The 21,770-nt window shown below is 33.4% G+C and overlaps 1 protein-coding gene across 5 annotated transcripts in view; it reads left to right on the forward strand.

Moving 5' to 3' along the window:
• slc4a3 (solute carrier family 4 member 3) overlaps nucleotides 1-21,770 on the forward strand; it is a 97,975-nt gene that overhangs the window by 48,234 nt on the left and 27,971 nt on the right. For 4 of the 5 annotated variants that reach the window (XR_007828405.1, XM_051119031.1, XM_051119032.1 and 1 more), the window contains exons 7-8: nucleotides 16,389-16,531; nucleotides 19,206-19,386. Coding sequence is in view for 4 of the 5 variants with exons in the window: in XM_051119031.1 (XP_050974988.1) it covers nucleotides 16,389-16,531; nucleotides 19,206-19,386 (324 nt within the window). In the remaining variant the exon portion in view is untranslated. Of the gene's footprint in view, nucleotides 1-8,478; nucleotides 9,234-16,388; nucleotides 16,532-19,205; nucleotides 19,387-21,770 lie in introns of those variants that run through there. The other variant, XM_051119034.1, reaches the window with a different exon arrangement.

Raw genomic sequence — 21,770 nt, forward strand, 5'->3', positions numbered from 1 at the left:
GAAAAAAGTCAAAATTGTGAGTTTATATCCTGCAAATATGACTTTATAACTCACAATTGTGAGTTCATATCTCACAGTTTGGAGAAAAAAATAAGAATTGCGAGATGTACACTCGAAATTGCAAGAAAAAAAGTGAGAATTGTGAGATAAAAAGTTGCAATTACCTTTTTTATTTTTTAGTCAGTGGCAGAAACGGGCTTCCATAGTCCTCAGTCTCAATACTAAAAAAAAAAAAATTTGAATTTGAAGAATGCTATTAATTCTTGAAATCATAAAATAGGATTCATCAAAATTGCATGTTGTTTATCTTATGTATTTAGTCTTTTTTACTTTTTTTTTTAAACAGCAAAAATATCTAAAATTCCTAATAAGTGATATATTTAAAACAAATGGGAAAAAAGTATCTTAGTAAGACAAACAACATCTATCTAGTCATTGAAAACAGGTCTTAATATCTTGTTCAGTTCTGTTTCTCAAGTAAATGTATTACGTTTTTAGGATTTTTAGATATTTTTACTGGTAAACTATACACAGTCATATTTTTTGTTTTGTTTTTTGCGTAGTGTGGTGAGCATAAACCTTTCAACAATGGCTAGTGAAAGCAAGAAAGCTTTGTTTCAGGTTCCTGACCGTTTTTTTTTATGATAATCATGCATCTCCTTTAGGCCAGTACTTAATTAAGAAAGCACATCACTTTTATGTTCTTATTTAACATTCTATCTATTTTTATTTTCTTTTTTGGATTCTGGTAAACTTTCTTTTTTTCCCGGCCCTGTGGCCTTTGTCCTACATCTAAAGAATCACTTACTGATTTGAGTTTTCAGTGTGTGTAGCCATGATGATCAAAACAAGGATTAAAGCAGACAACTTGCATGTTGTTGCGGCCATTCGATCTTAATTGAAATCAGTGTAGTAACTCAAACAAAATTAGATAGGCGTGCTTGATTTCATGTATCATTGGAGCCACACCAACGGCCGAGTCTCAGGCTGATGGTTTAACTTGATCTTGACAAGCCAAAGCTCACGGCCCCTCCAAAAGCTCATTAAACTCTCGCTCCGGAGGAGGGAAGTGATGACAGGGAGTGTTTGTTTAGTGGACTTAGAGGTCTGCATTGGCAAGCTCACTAGTAAGTTTTGGGGGCGCTGAGGTATTCGTGTCCTTACTCATAAATGTGCTTTGGTGGAAAGAGGAGCAGGAGGATCATTGGCTGGCCGTGGTCAGCACTTGGCCTGCCCTCTCCTCCCTTTTCTGCGGTTGTAAACAAGTCTTCAAGAAGTTCAGATGTGGTCAGGATCACTGGATCTAAGCCATGCACCAGCGTGCTTCCCGTTGTTTTTACATTAATGATTATCCTTAATAAAGTAAGTTCAACTGATTACAGGGTATGACAGCCCAAGAATACTAGTACGCCATTAAAAACCCTTGCAAGAGTGTAATTGGACCTTTCCATGAATAGAGTACACTCCAGTGTCCCATTACTTTGTTTTTAAGTATTATAAACGCAAATCTCATGTTTTTTTGGTTGAGAGGAATGTTAAATAAACTGTTATTTAAGATAAAATTAACAGAACATGAAAAATAGGTAGGCAATATCAAACGTCTGTTGACAGAAGTGGTAACCGCAATTGTTAAGCTTAACTTTTCAACCCATTTACAAAAAGTTGTAATAAAAAAATACTGATCATTCCTTACTTTAGGACAGGGGTGCCCAAACTCTGTGTCCTGTCTTAAAATCAAGGTTTTTAAGACTCACTAGAAGCTTCAAGTGTGTTGGAACTGGTTGGAGCTAAACTCTGCAGGACGCTGGTCCTCCAGGAACAGGATTGGACACCCTTGTTATAGATTACTGGGTCATTCTATAATTGTGGGAACATCTCATGTCTGTGAAGTATATTTTTAATATATTTTCATCAATATAAAGCCCCGATGCTTAATTTTCTAGTACACAATTATATTTTTCCCAATCACACTGCTATATGTTGAAAAAGCCATATCTTTTGTTAAAAAATGATGTTCATATCACCTACAACCCTGGTATTCAGCTGTCAGATTTTGTGAAGTTGCTCATTCTAATCTGCATTAAAGCTTGAAAATTACCTCAAATATAAATTAATTTCAGAGTTTTGCCTTCAGTTAGATAAAAAATTCAGAAATAATAAGCGTTTATTGTGATATAACTTGTTCTAATTGTGTCCGAAAAACCATTATCAACTAACACCCCCCTCAAAAAGGAATGGTTTCTCCCATTCTCACATAATTTGCACAGTATGATGATATTTCCTCTAGATGCACATGGATGAAACACTAGAAGTTATGTTCTCTCTCTTTCCCGTAATATTGGTTAAACTAGCAAACCTGTCAAGAGTGGATTAATTGACTGTTAACAGTGTTACACAAGTATTATTGCTGCAAATTTTAACAAGACAATTTAACTTAACTGTATGTTTTGTTTATAGAAATATATTTCTAAACATACCACATGCCCAGTAGTTCTAGGCTTCCATGTTGAGTATAAGCCCAAAACACTGAAAATGTCAACTAAGTTACCTGTCAACTGTGCTACCCAGTAATGGTAACATGGTGGACAGTAGCAAGCATAGATGGTATTTTATGCACATATTCCTACAGATCACCTTTATTTATATAGCACTTTATACAATATAGATTGTTTCAAAGCAGTTATGTAAGGTCATGTTTGGGATTTAGGGAAACAGGAAAACTGTTTTCTTCACATTGTCAAATTCTAATTGTACCCCTAATTATAGAATGACCCAACTAAGGCTGCATTTACATTACATGGTTCAAGTGACCCAATTCTGATTTTTTCCAGATCGGATATGACCCATGAACATGCAAGCAGGAAAAAAGCACATGGATTCTGATATTGTCAGATCAGTTACAGACCTCATTCATGTGTGGAAATAAATCTGATATGAATCGGATATGTGCATTTGTATCTGCCATGTAAGCGGATGGATTGGATATTCTCCTGTCATACATCATTGAAAAAGCAATGGTGGCGATTGACGTTGATTAAGGTGGACGCTTTTCCAGGAAGCGTTGCCAAGTCCACAGTTTTCCATTGGAATTGGGCTACCTGTATGCTGTTGCCAAGTTGTTTTTTAGTCCGCGGTTTAAAGCGATCTCTCTCCCCCTGCTATTTCGACAGAGGGCTGCCCTGGGTTGTTTCACCAAGTGTATAGTGTAAATGCCAAGTTCTGTTATGAAACTACTTGGCACAAGCTGATTGGTTCATCTTGCATACACAGCCAATGAGCTTGCTGCGTTTCATTTAAATGGCTGGTTAGCATTCACTACAGCAGTTCACAACACGCTTTCAGAGTTCTTCTGAAACCCTCCACCTCCCCAGCTCCACCTGCATAGATCTGTTACAGGTCAATATATATACTACTTGTGCAGCAGCAGTATGTCTTAACAGCATCATATCGGAGTATGTATTGGGAGTAGTAAGTTCCTGTACTTGCTTTGCAGCAGCACCAGCAGAAATAATCTATAACAGCAGCAGCGTAGCAGATCTATTCTGCCAAGACCAAATACAATACCAAATTGTTGTCATGATAGAAATGCAGATATCTGATATAGGTCACTTTAAAAAGATGTAAGCTGCTCATCACAAACAATCAGATATAGTCCACAAATTGGAATTGAGTATCAAGAATTGCAGTGTAAATGTGGTCTAAAACTGAAACAACATTTTTATTTCCATCATTTATGATAAAAACTGTATAGATATTAAAAAAAAATGGACAAACCTACACAAAAAAATTACTAAAACTTTAACTAAAACACTGAGTGTCACGTGAACCTTCGGAATCATTCTAACATGCTTTGTTGTGCAAGAAACATATATAATTATAATTAATTTGCGTACTGACATGGTTGACAGTTGTTAATGCACAATTACCATATTAGATTTTAGACAAAATGTAATACTGTATACGATTTCTATTTAAACTGAAAACGTTAAATTGGTCTATATTCACTGCTGTTTTCGAAGAACAATGCAAAAATATGACAATTCATTCAGTGACACGCTTCATTGAAAGCACTAAAACCGCATATACTTACTTGTCGGCAACCCGCCAAAATAAAAGCTTGCTAATTTTAGGTTTGAAAATGATGAAAAATCATATTAAAAGCAAATATTATCATTGTATTTTTAGGTTTACTATACAATTATTGTATTTTTATTTAATACTGCCTTTTTATTTTAAAATATAATATTATTATTTTTATTTTATGTAAAAAAAATCCCTAAATAAATAAAGTCCGAAGATATTATTATCATTATTAGTAATTCATTTTAAAAGTTACATTTAATGGGTCAACCTATGTGCAGTGTGAGGACCAAACCAAATTTCCAGGTACTCTAATGAGAACCAGGCTAAAAAAACGTATGTGCATTCCCGATAATAAATGTTTTTGAGCAAATCAGAACATTAGAATGATTTCTGAAGGATCATGTGACTGAAATAATGGTGCTAAAAATTCAGCATTGAAATTGCAGGAATAAATTAGATTTTAAAATATATTAAAATATAAAAGTTGTTTTAAATAGTAAAAATATTTAGAAATTTTACAGTTTCTGCCGTACTTAGCAACAAATAAATGCAGGCTTGGTGAGCAGAAGAGACTTCTTTAAAAAACATTAAACTCTTACTGTTCAAAAACTTTTGAATGGTAGTGTATACAAACAAAACAATTAATTTAATGAATATTAAATTTCTCAAATCTGAGAATTTATACTGTATTTAGACATGTTGAAATACGCATGGTTGTCACTTCGTATCGTTGACCTTTGCTAAAAGACAAATGACATTTTTAAATGGATCTTTTAAAAAAAATAACTGTTATCATAACTGTTTCCCCCCACTCATCCAAAAAGTGGATCCCTAAAGATGTGCTGCACATGACTATGCACAGATTGTAAAGCTCTTCCTGACGTGAGTGGTTTGGTTGAAATGTGCTCCCATGCTCCAGTTGCCCTCCCAGATGTTCCTCTGTGGGTCGTGGTGATTTTTCAAGCCATGGGAATGGCTGGACACACTCTCATTTATTGAGCCAGATGATCCTCACAGAGTTTAAGTTTAGTGCAATGTTCTTTTTAACTATTAGATGACATCTAGACATTCAAAATCTATTTTTCCTTATATGTTTGCTTTATGTTGCATGAAGAATTAAATATTTTTGTGATTTTGGTCTTTAATGTCATTATAGTATACTGTATATTTAATCTTAGTAATACTAACATGCCTCCATCTGGTTGGAGTTTGGAAGCAGCATAGATATTTCCATCTGGCACACCGATACAGGCTAATTTCATGAATGATCCTGATGTTTACTCTACATGACGTACAGCGCAGCTAATATGGCTAAATAGTCCATACTCTGGCTATGAATGAAGGCTAGCAGAGTCCAGCAGAGTGTTTTTAGGTGAGGGCTGCAGCGGCTCTGTGGATGAGATCCCTCTGGCTATAATTAACTTCACTGTTGCAATTGATTATCCTTCCCAAAGACCCGCCCGCAGCCCTTCCTGCTTTTAGAAAAGAGGAAGCATTGACTGCTGTACCGCAGCAAATTACAAATGAGGCCGCCACAGTGGAACAGGCCATTGAATTTAAGCCCTGCATCACACTAGCTTGCTATAAACCTCTCATATCTGAGTCTGCCCTGCTCCATGCCAGTGATTCATATGTGTGACACCTTTATAGAGCACTTGGATGACATACAGCTAGAATACTCACATGTGTAATCCACATAATTGATTTTCTCACTTATTTTTTAAACAACCTCTTTGTTTGCATCTTTTTTTAGAACGAGTTTGTTCATTGATTGGTGAATAACTACAAGTGAGGTCTTTTTCAGTCCAATCTCAGTTGTTTCTCCTAGACAGTAATGTGATTCCAATGCGATTACAGGGGTATTTTATTTTATTTTATTTTATTTTATTTTATTCATTTTTATGGAATATGTATTCAATAAATGTATCTAATTTTAAAATGTATGAGATAACTGATTATCTCAAAATCACAATAGTTTCTCCTAGACAGCAACGTGATTACAGTGCTATTATAGGAAGATAAAATGCATTAAATAATATATAAAATAAAATAAAATAAAATATGTTGATATTTATTAAACAGATATTTATATTAAATATAAATGCATTTGTTAGCATTTTTTTTTTTTTTTTTTTTTTTAAAGTTTGTTTTTTGTTAAATAACTAAAGGAATGTGATTCCTTTAGTCAAGATACCAAAATGTATACCAAAATGTATGAATTGTAAGATGTATGACATAACTTTAAAATAAAATAAATAAAATAAAATAATGTGATGTTTACTGAACATAGATGTATATTAAATAAACAAATACATTTTCCAAAGATACCAAAATATATGAATTTTAAAATGTATGAGTTAACTGATTATCTCAAAATCACATTAGTTTCTCCTATACAGCAATGTGATTATAATGCCTTTACAGGGCTGATGATATGCAACGAATAATAAATAAAAAAATAAAAAATAAAATATGTTTATTGAACATAGATGTATATTCTATAAAAATACATTTGTTTGCACTTTTTTTGTTAATTGGTAAATAACCCAAAATAAGGTATTTTACAGTTTCATTTGTTTATCTAGGCAGAAATGTGATTACCATTCAATTACAGTGAATGAAACGCAATAATATGATGTATTTTGTAAATAAGTCCAGTATTATTTCTATATTTAAATGGGGGGGAAAAAAAAAAACATTTTGGTATCTTTGGAAAAAGACAAGGTCTTTCTCAGGAGAATAAAAGAAAGCATTCTCCTGAGAAAGGCCTCGTCTTTTTTCAAAGATACCAAAATGTTTTTTTCAAAGATACCAAAATGTATGAATCTCAAAATCACAATAGTTTCTCATAGACAGCAATGTGATTATAGTACCATTACAGGGCAAATAAAAAAAATAAAAATAACAACAATAAATATTGTTATGTTTATTTAACATAGATGTATTCATTAAAAAATACATTTGTTTGCATCTTTCTTTTTAAAATAATGTATCAGTTTGTTATTTGTTACAGTGGATGAAACTCAAAAATATGATGTATTTTGTAAATAAGTTTGGTGTTATTGCCACATTTAAATGGAGAGAAAATGGAGGCCTTTTCTCATTTTTTCTCTTTTATTCTTCTGAGAAAGGCCATGTCTTTTTCCAAATATACAAAAATGTATGAATTTTAAGATGTTTGAGTTAACTCTCAAAATCACAATACAGCAATGTGATTACAGTACCATTAATGTGCATAAAATAAATAAAATAAAATAAAATAAAATAAATATTTTGATGTTTATTGAACATAGATGTACATTCAATAAAAAATACATTTGTTTGCATTTTTTTATTTTAATTATTATTATTTTCTAAATAATTAAAATAAATTATTAATTTTAAATAAGTTTTTTTTTATTGTTAAAAACCACAAACAAGGTCTTTTTGAGCCTCAGTTGTGTGACTACGCAGGATTGTGATCACAGTGCCATTAATGGGCAGATAAAACAATAACAAAAAATAAAACAAAACAAAAAATAAAATAAAATAATAAAATATTTTGATGTTTATTGAACATAGATGCATATTGAAAAACATTTGTTTGCATTTTTTTTAATTATTTTATTATTATTATAAATATTTTTTAAAATAATTTATGAGTTTTTTATTGTTAAAAAAGCCTCAGTTGTTTGTCTAGGCAGGAATGTGATTACAGTGCCATTAATGGGCAGATAAAATAGAATCTTTTGCAAACTTTTTTTTTTTTTTTTTTTTTACCAAAAATAAGGTCTTTTTCAGTCTCATTTGTTTGTCTAGACAGGAATGTGACTACAATGCAGTTACAGTGGCTGAAACTCAATAATATGAAGTATTTTGTAAATAAGTTTGGCGTTATTTCCATTTTTTCTCTTTTATACTCCTGAAAAAGGTCCCATCTTTTACCAAAATTTGTAATCAAAAGTGAGAGATTTAAATATAAGCTCAATGTTTCCTATTAAATTCTCCCAAAATTAAATTATATGAGCTCTTCTTTTTTATCCTATCTACATAATAAGCCCATTTGAGTCTATATTTGCTTCTGCTAATGAATTTTAAGAGAAACATCTAAGATAAAGTTCATATCTAAATTAAACAGGTGCTCTTTATCTTATAAAGAGCAACCTCTGAGCAAACAATGTTCTTCTAATATGCATGATATGTAAATAAACCATGTAAATGTCTGGCTATGTAGGCTATTGGACGCATCTGGCCGGCGATTGGCTCATCACCGGGCAGGTAACCGCTTGAAAACAAGACAGGGTCGAGTTCTAGGAGCAGCCGTGGTTTCCATGGAGATCAGTCATGTGGAGACAGCGCTGTGTAATGTGTGGCACCATGTTGTGCACTTCGTCGGCACTGCTGTTGTTTCGGATGGAGGTTTTCACCTGTGCTGTCTGATAGGGTGGTGCAACCAGTTTCAGATGAGGGAAGACTCGACTGCTGTCCATCACGCAGCCGCGGGATCAATCGACAACGTCATGGAAATGACAGAGGCAGCCAATAGATTAGTGCGAGACCTCAAAAGTAGTTCAGTTGTATCAACATTTCCTCTGGACCGTCAGCCAATTCCAGTGTTCCCTGCTGTTTGCTTGTGTACAAACGGACGCGTCTCACAGATCTGCTGCTCATCTGCTTGGGAAGCCTGAGGCCAGAAACCATTTTCTCATTAGGCAGCCAGGTGGATCTTACAAACACTACGGATTGAGGGCCTCAGCTGAGAGATTATCTTTTAACATCCTATTCTTGGACAAAATTTGATTCATGGTCATTCCATAGTTCTTGCTTCCAGGATCCATTACCAAAACCCTGAAGATTGGACTGGGATGCCGTAAAAACTAATTTCGCATCAGTTCTATGTTATTGACAGGAGAAGGTACAAAATAGCGGCGCGAAAGAGGGTTGCATCCTGGATGATCCGGAGGTACCAGGTGTGGAGATGACAGACGTGGGGAAGGAGAAGGACATGAGCGGCGACGCTGAAAAAGGGCATTATGGGGATCAGGAAAACCCTCTGGGGAGCTTCGCAGTGGACGGCTTCGAGGACTTTGAGGAGTTTGTGCTGGATTTTGATGATTATGACCTTCTGGAGTCTATCCACTCGCACCTTGGCTCCCCAGTCGAACCGATCCGTAAGTGTGCTTACTGTTAAAAAGCTGGCAGAGTAATGAAGCGTAATACTTTCCAGCCACCTTAGTTTTTAGCAAATGTCACAGCGGCCTCACACTTACATCATTTTTCGACGGATTTTGCCATTGTCTGTCTTTGACAATAGTTTAGGTTCAGCTCTGTGCTGAAATGTCTAACAGGCGACTTTTGATGAAATCCAATAGGATTTTCCGTTCACATGACTGCGGTTGTGACATTGTAAAAATGCACTCCACCCTCTATAGATCTTGCTCGCATTGGAAATTGATTGCTGGGAATTTGTTTTATTGATCCTGTTGGGAAATACAAGCTAATTAATGTCAAGCCGAGCCCTTGCAAACAGATTGCTGATATGAAACATATCATGGCCTCCAGTGATGTGGCATGTCTGAGGGAATGGATTATGAAGTTCCACTTCCCCTCCTGTTGACACATACGTGTGCTGCCAAACCTCCACACGCACTCATGCATCTCAGGCCAGAGTCATATTATGCAGTAACTTGATTCAGACGTAAAATACAACGATTTCTATTATGGTTAGGTTTTTTTTTTAAATCTGCAATTAATTGAACCTCAAACACTTGTGGCAAAGCGATTTTTTTATTTTGAATGTTTGAAAACTTCCTTTGACTTATACTACCGTTGGGGTCAGATTTAAAATGCAGCTTTTCTTCTACTTAAAAAAAAAAATGTTCTTTTGAACTTTCTGTTCATCAAAGAATTCTGAAAATAATGTGTAGGTTTTTACAAAAATATAAACCAGCACAACTGTTTTCAACATTGATAATGTTTCTTGAGCGGCAAATCATCATATCCCTTACCAAAAAGTAGTATACTTCAAGTTCATTTTATTAAGTATACTTAAGTAAAGTTCAAGTATATTTTTAAGTATACTTTATGTAGTAAGTATACAATTATCAGTGCACTAGTAGTATGCTTGTAAGTGTATTATTTTAATACTCCTTGAGACTAAATTGGCCCACTTTCTACTATATAAAAGTACACAACTAGTTTACATCTAAGTTTTTAGTTTGTACTGCAGCTATACTAAAAGTAAACTTATAGGTATACTGATAGTTTACCAAGTAAGTACATTTTTAGTACACTTTGAAGTATAGTCTTAGTAAACTACTAGTTTAGTAGTTTCATACTGCAAGTATACTCTTAAGTTTTCTTTAAGTGAACGTTACATCATACTTTTAAGTATACTATTATGTCCTTGTTTAGGTATTATTTTCATATATGAAGAGTTCAGATGCAAAACCAGCTAAATTCATCTGACGTCTTTCTTTAAAAAATGCATTTTCATCAGGCTCAGATGTATAGGTTTCTATGTAAGTACTGGTACTTCTGATTGGGCTGAGGCTGCTATTTTAGCAAGTTTGAAGAAAAAGTATTTGATGGATGTATAATATGTGTCGAGAGCATTCACTCAGCATCATCTCATTTTTGACCAAGATGGATTTTAGCTGGTTTTGCATCTGAACTCTTCATATATTTTGTTATATAAATATCTGAACTTACAAAACATCAAAAGAAAGAACAGGGTATCTGCTTGTAAACAAAAAAATATTTTTATTCTAGTCTCATGCATACATTATAAAAAAAAAATAAATAAAAAAAAACGCAGAAAAGTGACTGAACTGGATTTAGAATGATAATCAAAACATAGATGGAATCGATCAACACCCCAAAGCTTGACAGTCAGTATTACCTCTTCATGGTTCGACATTTTATAACGCTGCACAGTTTTGATGATTTTTTTAATGTCTGATGATCGTGTTAGATTACATGTGGAAGCATCTGTTGTTTTCGGTTTCTTCTTCTTCCCTTGTGTTTTGGAAATTCTGTGCAGAAGACATATTTAGACTTATAAATAAATATATTTAGACTTTTTCTAAGTACAAGTCAAGTATACTTAAATGGCATTTTAAGTATATCTCTGAGAGGTACAATAAGCACATTGCTGAGAAGTACTTGAAAAGCAGACTGAAAGTATACTTTCCTATTTTTAGTTTAAAAGAAGTATACTAATAGGACACTTGAATACACTTCTTTTTCGTAAGGGTATTAGAATGATATCTGAAGCAACATGTGACACTGAACACTGGAATAATGATGCTGAAAATTCAGATGTATTGAAATAAATTCAACCTTGGTGAGCAGAACAGACTTCTTTCAGAAATATTACAAAATCTCACTGGGTGCAAACTTTTGAATGGTAATGCACACTGATAGACAACTGTGGCATCACTGCAATATTAGCATACTTCATGTTGAAAGGTCTTCTTTCTTACATCTATTTGCATACTGAATTATAAATAGGCTTGTCATTGCAATGCACAGTAATTTGAGGGGTGAGAACCAGAAATTTCACCAACTTTACAGGAGGGCCAAAACAACAAATTTACCAAAGTTTGATCTGACTTTGTGTACTGATTTCAATCGTTTATAATAAACATTTGTACACTCATTATTGACAATATACTTTTGTCAGTAGAAAGAGCTCAAGTGCTTTCAGTTGATATATATCTCCATTTCACCCAAAATGTCACTTACGGCCTTCTGGTTCTCACGCCTCGATTTGTTGAATGTAATGTGCTGCCATAAGAAGATAATGTCATTGTAATATTTGCAGACAGAATCAATCATCAAAAAACGTAATATTGACTAACTTCCATATGTGAACCACAAAAGCACTCATAAGCTGAATAAGTAAGCTTTCCATTGATGTATGGTTTGTTAGGATAGGACAATAATTGGCTGAGATGCAACTATTTGAATATCTGGAATCTGAGGGTAAAAAAAAAAAAAAATAGAAAATCACCTTGAAAGTTGTTTAAATGAAGTTTGTAGCAATGCATATTACTAATACTAATTAAAAATAAAGTTTTGATATATTTTTGGTAGGAAATTTACAAAATATCTTCATGCAACATGATCTTTACTTAATATCCTAATGAGATTTTAGGCATAAAAGAATCAATAATTTTGACCCATACAATGTATTTTTGGCTATTGCTACAAATGAGTTTGGTTCCAAATTGTAATAAATGGTTTTAAAACAACTGAGTTCCTGCCAAAATCAGTATTGTATCGGTCGGTATTAAAAAGTCCATGTTTAATTTTACGCAAAATTCTCTGCAGAATGCGATACATCTGCTGAACCAATCACAGCGCACCATTCCACGCATTGTAGACAGTAAAGGTGCCACTTTGAATACGCCCGACATCCTAGTTTTCCTCATCTACTTTGTACTTTGTGATCAACAAACAAACAAAAACATAACGTGATGAAACGTAAGCCACTGAAATCTAATCATTTACGTGGGGAGATTAAGAAGATGAGGCACTTTATTGCATATGCATGATTTATTGCATTTTGAAAAAAAAAAAAAAAAAAAGAGCGTCAGATTTATTGCATTTTGGGGGAAAAAATAATCAGTTTTTATACCAAATGTTTGAAAATTAAAATCTGGATTTGAATTTTTAATGTTATTATAACCTAAAGATGCTAGGTGAAAGTTTGAAACAGAAAATAGTGGTTTTCATCTTGCCACTTTTTTGGTAAAGAAAGCACATTTTTACTCAAATGAATCAAAATGGATTTATATAACTCTTCAAATATACCTCTGCTACTTAAGACTGCTTTTGTGGTCCAGGGTCACATATTTTAGAAGCAGTATGACTAGATAAAATAGTTTCAAAAGAATTAAAATTAAGATCATGGTTTCATGTTTGTTTTTTCAAGCTTGAATGCGCACCATCCTTTGTAATTGCATGAAAAAGCAACCAGTCCATTATCCATTCTCTTTCTGTGTTTTACAGAAGAATGAAAGTCATACAGTTTTTTACTAGAGAAAATAACAACCAAATGTTGCTTTTTTTGAAGAAACTGTTGCTTATATAAAACATGATGGGCCTGAGCTATTCCAGTTAGCGTTGTTTAAACACTGCTTTTCACTAAAAAGCATACTTGTATTTTGATAAACAGTAAAACCCTCGGGCCTGATGCTTTGTGTAGACTGTTTACTAGTGAGTTTCCCTTGAGGTCTTTGTCTGTCTGTGATTCTCTCTGCAGTCCCTCGAGGAATGGTCTGTGTGAAGAGCAGACAGACAGTCTAGCAGAGATCAATTTCCATCTTATCTCTCAGTCTCGCAGTTTCTTTTCAGCTACACACACACATTGTGCCAAACTTTTATTTAAACTGGTATTTCTTTGTATTGGGTCAGTGGCAAATGAGAAATGCATGTTTTAAATGCATGTTTATTCTCATAAAATCTGATTAAGTAATATAGTATTTGTAGTGCTTCTGTATTTTTTAATTATATACATATATATTTTGTATAATAATATTAAAATGAATACAAATATAATTTTATTAATTTTAAACAATTGTTTGCTGTATTCCCTGTCATTGAACCATTTTGAGTGTATGTTTGGAGGTGTCCTAATGTTCAAAAGGTAAGGCTAACAAAATAAGGGGGGACCGATCGAATGCTTGAACTGAGATTTAAAATCAGCACTTTTGTGCGTCAAACACGTTTGCGGCTTGAGCTGGTTTCATCCTGCGGTGTTTTGATGAAAGCTTGGCTGTTTCCGTCTCCTCTAGGATTTTTGCTCTCTTGCCATGAAAAGCACAACCAGAGTACAGCCAAAAGGCATGGCCACCATATTGTTAGCGCTCTACCCTTGGGAAAAGGCCCAGCACCAGCGCGTGGATGTCAAAATTATGCAGAGCCTTGGTTTTTTTATGAGGGGGGGTTAGAGGCATGGGCGACGCTAGGAGAGAAAGAGTACAAAATTAAGTTTGTTTGCCGAACAACCCCGGGCTACTGGGACAACACAAACCAGCTGAGGCCTTGGGCGTCCTGGCAGGCCTCAACCCTTGGAGAGCCCCTGCCTTTTACTTGGCACTCGGAACAGCTGGAGAGAGAGGGTTTCTCACAATACACCCCTTCAATTATCCCAAATTCAATAAAAACCTCGGTTTGTGGGCTAAAATGATACAATATTAAATCACAGCAATTTTTTTGGAAAGGCCCAGCATCCAAAATACGCCTCTTAGTTGCGCTCAGCTGAGAAGGCCTCTGATTCTCTTGTTTTTCTAGGCCCGCTTTTATTCTCAGTCACACAAATGTATGCAATTTCATTGCTACAGTTGAGTAAAAGCTATGTGAACCCTTGGATTTACCATGTACTTCTGTATAAATTGGTCATGTAGACCATTTGTTTCTCTGTCGACTGATGAACATCAAGGCTTGTGGGCTTGTTTATGAACTCACTTCATCTTTATGCAAGTTCTTAATGTTCTGTAATGTTTAACAATTCTTAATATTATGTCTTCTAAAATCACTTTTTCCAGGCATGGATCAGGCAATGCTTTTTGCGAATAGAATCATATCCAAATTCATGAGTTTGACATATTTCAGTACAGCTCTGACCAATGTTGGTAACCAAACAGTTGATGCCACTGACTTCCATAGTATGGAAATTGAAATTGTATTGTATTGTTTGTTTGTTTAGGTCATTTTTGGGTGAACTATGTCTACATTTTTAAATGTCTGTTCTTAGTACTTATTAAACAGACAGCACAATTTAGCAATGATGCATCTGATGCTTCTAATTAAATGATTAAAAAAGCAGCTGTCAACGTTTTACTGAATAAACTCAATCAATAGTCATCTCTGCACCAATAAAATGTGCAACACTTTGCATTTGTTACCAAATTATTAGGGCTGTCAGTTTAACGCGTTAACTTAATTAATTAGTTATGAAAAGTAAGGTGATTACGATATTTTAACGCAGTTAACGCACTGGCCCCGTCCCCAGACCTGTACGTCATCTTATTATTGCACTATATTTTATATGTTTGACTGTTAACATATCATGTAGGGCAACAATTTCAAAAATGCAGTTATGCCCTAAAATTCAAGATATTGGTTCCAAAAATGCCCCTATATGTGTTTTGTCTCATATTAATATATATCACATATCACAGGATATCACACGGGCAGCAAGAGCAATATGACACTAGTGCTGATTTTGTCCTGATCTATCACAAGCTTAAATGTGATTTTATACAACAGTTTAGTAAATAAGAAGAATTTATTTCTTATTTAGAGTATCTTTTTTTTTTCTTTTTAATATAATAAAATAAAAAAAATAAATATAATAAGTAATAATAACAAGAAGAAGAAAAGTATAAACATTAAAGGGAAAGTTCACCAAAAAAGATGTTTTGGTGAAGATGATGTTTTTACTGAGATGTTTCTCAAATTATCTTCTTTTCCATAGTTTTACGTTAGGCAATTGCAGCCTAAATGTTTATGTGTAAAAAATTCTATTTTGAATAAAATACATTTTATTAAACAAATAATTTCTTGCTGAAGCTTCTTTTTGTAACATCTGTTTGATGCTTTACACAACAATGACTTTAAATTATCTTTTGTAAAATAATTTCTCAGCCAGATTTAATGTGCGATTAATTTGCGATTAATTCGATAAATTAATCGAAACATCATGTAATTAATTTGATTAAAAATTTGAATCGACTGACAGCCCTACAAATTATATATAGTATCTAATTAATTTAATTAAATGCATATGATTTTCAGTTTTCATTTAAATTTTAGTTTAACTTATAGTAATTTTATCTGATTTTGTATTTTATATTATTTTTATTTACTTCTAATTAGCATTTTAATAATCATTTTAAAGTTCACAGTAGTTGTGGTCACACTTTATTTTAAGGTCTAATTCTCGACTTTAACTATTAACTATGACTTTTGCTTTAGTAAACTTCTAATTTGCTGCTTATTTATAGTTAGTAAGTTGTTAAGTTTAGGTCATGTAGAATATGTGCTTTATAAGTACTAATAAATAGCCAATATGTTAAAAATAGGCATGCTAATAAGCAACTAGTTATTAGTGAGAACTGCTCCCTATACTAAAGTGTTTTAGATCAAGTTCTGGTTAATGGTAATAACCCTGCTGTGTTCAATAAAGGCATAAAATGTATTTTTGTGTGTTATTTTTGAAAGCTGACTGTTTGTAAACCAGTTTTTGCACAAATCCATGACAAATTCAAGGGTTTATTGTATCTACCTAATGTTTTTCTCTTTACTTTCACTGTAAGGTCATCGTTTTGAGGACAATCCTGGGGTTAGACGTCACCTGGTCAAAAAATCATCACGCTGTCAAGTACCACGAACCAGCAATAGCTCACCTCCTCTGTCCAGCCTGAAGAGGAGGAAGAGGACAGACAAGAAAACTCATGAGGTGAAAGCTGAGCTTCCTAACCACACAGAGAAAAGAAAAATGAGACCTAGTTTCACAGAGCCGGACGTACAGTTTGCTCCACATTATAACTTATTCTCGCTCGCTTCGACATGAGACTGTCTGACTGAAATGTGAACTGACCAAACACAGTTTGTTTTGTTTTACGTGTCATTTATGAGCAGATATAACAATAATAGAAAAGCGTTGAAAAATGATTCACGTAATAGCATGGCAGACTCTCACAATTACATAGTAAACAATAAAAAATGTGAATTGATTTTGAGATTTCCTCAAGAGGAAGCTCAAAGCAAAGCCTCCGTTTCCCCAGACTGACATTGATACTGATAATGAGGTGGTGTTAATAGAGATAATCATTGTGGAGGAGCAGGAGAGACCCTTGATTCAGATCTTTCCTCCACTGATATCTATTGATCCGTTTCATCCGATGGGCTTTAGTAAACGGGTGAAAGCCGTGTGCCTAAATCAGCTGGATTAATTACATAAGGCTCTTAGTCAGTCAACGCTGGAGTCTTTGCTATTGATGTGGCTTTATCTGCTAATCTAAGAATCAGTTGTCTCATTGAAGTTCAAGCTCATCTAGATGCATAAAACACATCTCAAAAGAGTTCCTCCATAGAGCACAACAGTAAAAGCACAGTTTTAAGCACTTTGGTTTCTTCAGTAAATTATTCTTCAACTAAAGATCAGCAGAGATGAATCAACATGCGATTTGGGACTACTTCAGTATATAGTATTATAGTTTCTCTTTTTATTTTGAATTAGCTTTTAATTTAGGGCCCTATGATGAAAATGCGGACGGAATCGCAGAATCCAGTTATAAAAATGGAATTTACTGTATAACGTGGAATGTCACGGAATTTGCCAAATTTGGAGTGAATAAATCAAAAGTAGGTCAGTACACTTAAATCAAAATGTGATATGGACTAGTGTGTGAATGGCACAGTTTCGCTTTGAAGTGCACGTGATGCTCATGGTGATTTCAGCCTCTGCCTCCTCAATATATAAGTACATGAACACATAAACATAATCTCTAGAACCGCTCTGAGAGCCACTTAAAGAGCATTTTACACTTTCTTTTGGGAAAAACTATCGTCATATTATATACAAACAGAAACTTAAAGGTCTTGCAACCATCAAAATAAAAGTTCGGTTTAACTTAAAGAATCTGTGACAGAAATATATTACTTAATGTGATAATAGTACTACTGCTAAAATTATTATTAAAACATTATTTTTTTAAAGGAGTATTTACCAGAAAAAATATTTAGCAGAATTTATTTACCAGAAAAATGTAAATACATAACATAGTATTTCTGAAAAAAAAAAAAAATAAAAAAAAAATAATAATAATAATAATATATATATATATATATATATATATATATGTATATTTAATAAAATCAATTAATTAGAGATGTTTTGCTTATTCAAATTTAATTAAACCATTAAAGTGGATTGCAGAAAATTTATGAAAAAAAAAAGCACAGAATTTAGTAAAAATAAAACTGAATTTGAGGGAAAAAAAAACTAAAACGTATTTCATAGAGCCTTAAAATGTAATTTGTGTTGTAAATGTAAACTTTTAATAAATTGCTGCAAGTTTCATGATTTCAGTAATGTTTTTTGATTAATATTTTTAATTAAACCATTAAAAGAGAGTCTTAAAAAATATAAGCGGAATATAAAACTGAAATTTGGAAGGAAAAAAAAATTAAATGGTTTTCATAGGGCCCTATTGATTTTTTATTTTCAGTTTTAATTTTTACTTGTTACTTGTTTTAGTAGTTGAATTTAATTTTGTGTTTTTAAATATATAGTTTATTAATTATACTATGTCTTAAACTTATATTATTTAATTTTTTTTGTTTCATTTATTTCATTTTTATTTTCTTTTTTGTTAGTTGCTAAGGTAACATTTCTAATTTTGTTGTAAAGTTTTAGTTTTTAATCTAACATTTGTATTTTGGTTTCAGCTTATATATTTCAATTAATGAAAAAGATTTCTAAAATAGTAAAACTAGATGTGCAATAACAAGACTGATTCACTTAGTCATAAGTGGAAAATACCAAATATTTCTGAATATATAACGTTTATCGCTAAATGTCTAAGCATATACAGAGATATAAGTAGCTGAAGAGTAAAGGGAGTCTGATTCGATTCCACGGTAACAATAACTTCTCTGATTGGTTGTCATCTTTTTAGGATTGTAAATAGCGTAGCTCTTAGTACTGAGAATTCGGTAATGAGACTTTCATAAAACTTTTGTTTTATGAAACTGATGTTGGTTGAAATCTCACTGGCTTCGATAGAAGCGTAAATCATCACATAACAACCTCAGAGCTCACGGTAGGTCTGTCTTGAAAGGTTTTCAGTCATTTCGATAGATACATCACCTGTGTTTTTACTTAAGAATGAATAATACTAAAGCCAAAGAATATCTATCATATTGCTTTCATACTTTGTCTGTAACATATTTCAGTCTTGCTCCCCTTCCAACCAGAGCTGGACCTGTTTGCCTGTTTCTTAGAAATTAGCCGCCTGGGGAGCATTTCCAAGATGGCGGCCAAGTGAACTAAATTGCCTTGAAGCAACTTTGGTTATGATTCATTTAAAGTGCTTTATGATGTGCGTTTGACACTGTGCTCTCCGTAGGTGTTTGTGGAGCTCAATGAGCTGATAGTGGATAAAAACCAGGAGATGCGCTGGAAAGAGACGGCACGTTGGATCAAGTTTGAGGAAGATGTGGAGGAGGAGACGGATCGCTGGGGTAAACCGCATGTGGCCTCGCTGTCCTTCCGTAGCCTGCTGGAGCTCCGCAGGACCATCACACATGGTAAAAATCGGCTGCCCTGCCAGCCCACTCAGATCCTGCAATCCCGGTCCAATCCTAACATCCACACGCTTGACAAACCAGTGCCGTATGACTGACGGAATTCAACTGGACACTTAAATTAGACAAATAGATTACACCCTCTTGGGCATATCCACTTTTTGACCATGAAAAATGGAGGATTTTCAGTGCGAGGATGACAAGGTAAACAGTGCATTAGTTTTGAAAAAGCATGACAGAAATATTCAGTCAAAACACATCAGTGAGAAGGTTTTGGTAAGTTTCAGTTCCTGTGGTTGTGGAACTAACTTGACAACCCTGACAAAAAGCATATTTCATGAACGACAGTGACAGACTGAGATGAGGTTTTGCAGAAACAAGAAAAAAGTACTGTGGTCATGTAGATGCAGGCGTTATCATCAGAATATGAATATTTTGATATGATGGGAACAGTATACGTCATTTGTTTGAATATGCTATTATACAACCATGTGGTGTAATGCTTATCTAATAATCCAGTGAATTAAATGCTTTACAATGCAAGCTACATTGATTATTTTCTCCTTTTATTCGCAAAGGACCAAACATTTATTTATATAACCAGAAGATTATTCATAACAAATGAACACATAAATCTGGCATCAGTGCAAAAACAGCTTCACATTATGTAACACTTGAGTTAAAAACAAAAGAATCAAAACAGTAAAGCTAATATTGTATAATAGATGCTTCTGGCGCTAAATTATGTTCTGTTGTACCATCATAATTCTACAGATGCGACATAATACTACATCATAATACTATAGTACTTTGAGTAACATATAGCAACCTTGATATTACAGTAGTACCTCCAGATAAAGAATACAGTATTTCCTATGAGTCCCACTTTATATTAGGTGGCCTTAACTACTATATACTTACATTTAAATGAATCATTTGGTACAATGCACTTATTGTGTGCATACATGTCTTTACATTGTGCTTATATTTTTAAAAATACCTTACAGTTATAGTTACACTGTTGACCCATCCCTTACACCTTAACCTACCCTTTAACCTACCCATACCACCAAACCTGTCCCTAACCTTACCCATATCTCACCTCAATAGCAGTAAAAGTGTTTTGCAATACAATATGACCACAATAAGTACATTGTACTTATTTTTTGATGTAAGTACATAGTAGTCATAAGTCATAAGGTCACCTAATATAAAGTGTGACCATATATATTGTTCTGTATATACCCTCTAACTCTAGCACTCTCTGTTCTAATTCTATTTGATCTATTTGTGACCCTGGACCACAAAACCAGTGGTAAGTAGCATGGGTATATAGCCAAAAATACATTGGATGGGTCAAAATTCTTAATTTTTCTAATATGCCAAAAATCATTAGGATGTTAGGTAAAGATCATGTTCCATGAAGATTTTTTTTGTAAATTTCCTATCGTAAATATATCAAAGCTTATTTTTTGATTAGTAATATGCATTGCTAAGAACTTCATTTGGACAACTTTAAAGGCAATTTACTCAATATTGTTTTGCACCCTCAGATTCCAGATTTTCGAATAGTTATATCTCGACCAAATATTGTCCAATCCTAACCAACCATACATCAGTGATTGTTTTTGACTGGTTTTGTGATCCATGGTATCTCTCTCTCTCTCTCTCTCTCTCTCTCTCTCTCCCCTAAATTTTAGTAGTTATTTAAGTTTGATTTATTTTTTTCATTTATTTATTTCAATTAAAATGATTATTTGAAATATGAAAGTTTTAATATAAATACATATCTGTGTGTGTGTGTGTGTGTGTGTATCACACACACAGATATGTATTTATATTAAAACTTTCATATTATGTATTTCATACACACACAGGCATGTTTGTTTTTGTGAATTGTGGGGACTTTCCATAGACTTCTATAGTTTTTATACTGACCAAATGATATTGTCTATCCCCTAACCCAACCCTAAACCTACCCCTTACAGAAAACATGTTTGCATCGTTACATTTTCAGATAAACATCATTTACTATTTTTAATAATTGACTGCAGGCCAGTCCCCACAATGTCAAAAATTTCAGGTTTTACTATCCTTGTGGGGACATTTGGTCCCCACAATGTAGCAAAAACAAGTACACACACACACACACACACACACATATATATATATATATATATATATATGAAGAGTTTATTTGCAAAAACAGGTAACTCTTTTAGATTTTCAAAAAAATCATGTTTTTTATCATGTTATCATGGTTTTATTGTGTTAATTAGCTGTATTTTTTTTTTTGTTGTTGTTATTTTTACTTAATCAAAATAACCCAACTGCAGTTTGATTGAGATTGGAATGCACAATGAAAAAAAAACAACAACATGATTTTA

This window comes from Labeo rohita, chromosome 9 (assembly GCF_022985175.1).
Source record: "Labeo rohita strain BAU-BD-2019 chromosome 9, IGBB_LRoh.1.0, whole genome shotgun sequence".
In the NCBI taxonomy this organism is placed as follows: Eukaryota; Metazoa; Chordata; class Actinopteri; order Cypriniformes; family Cyprinidae; genus Labeo; species Labeo rohita.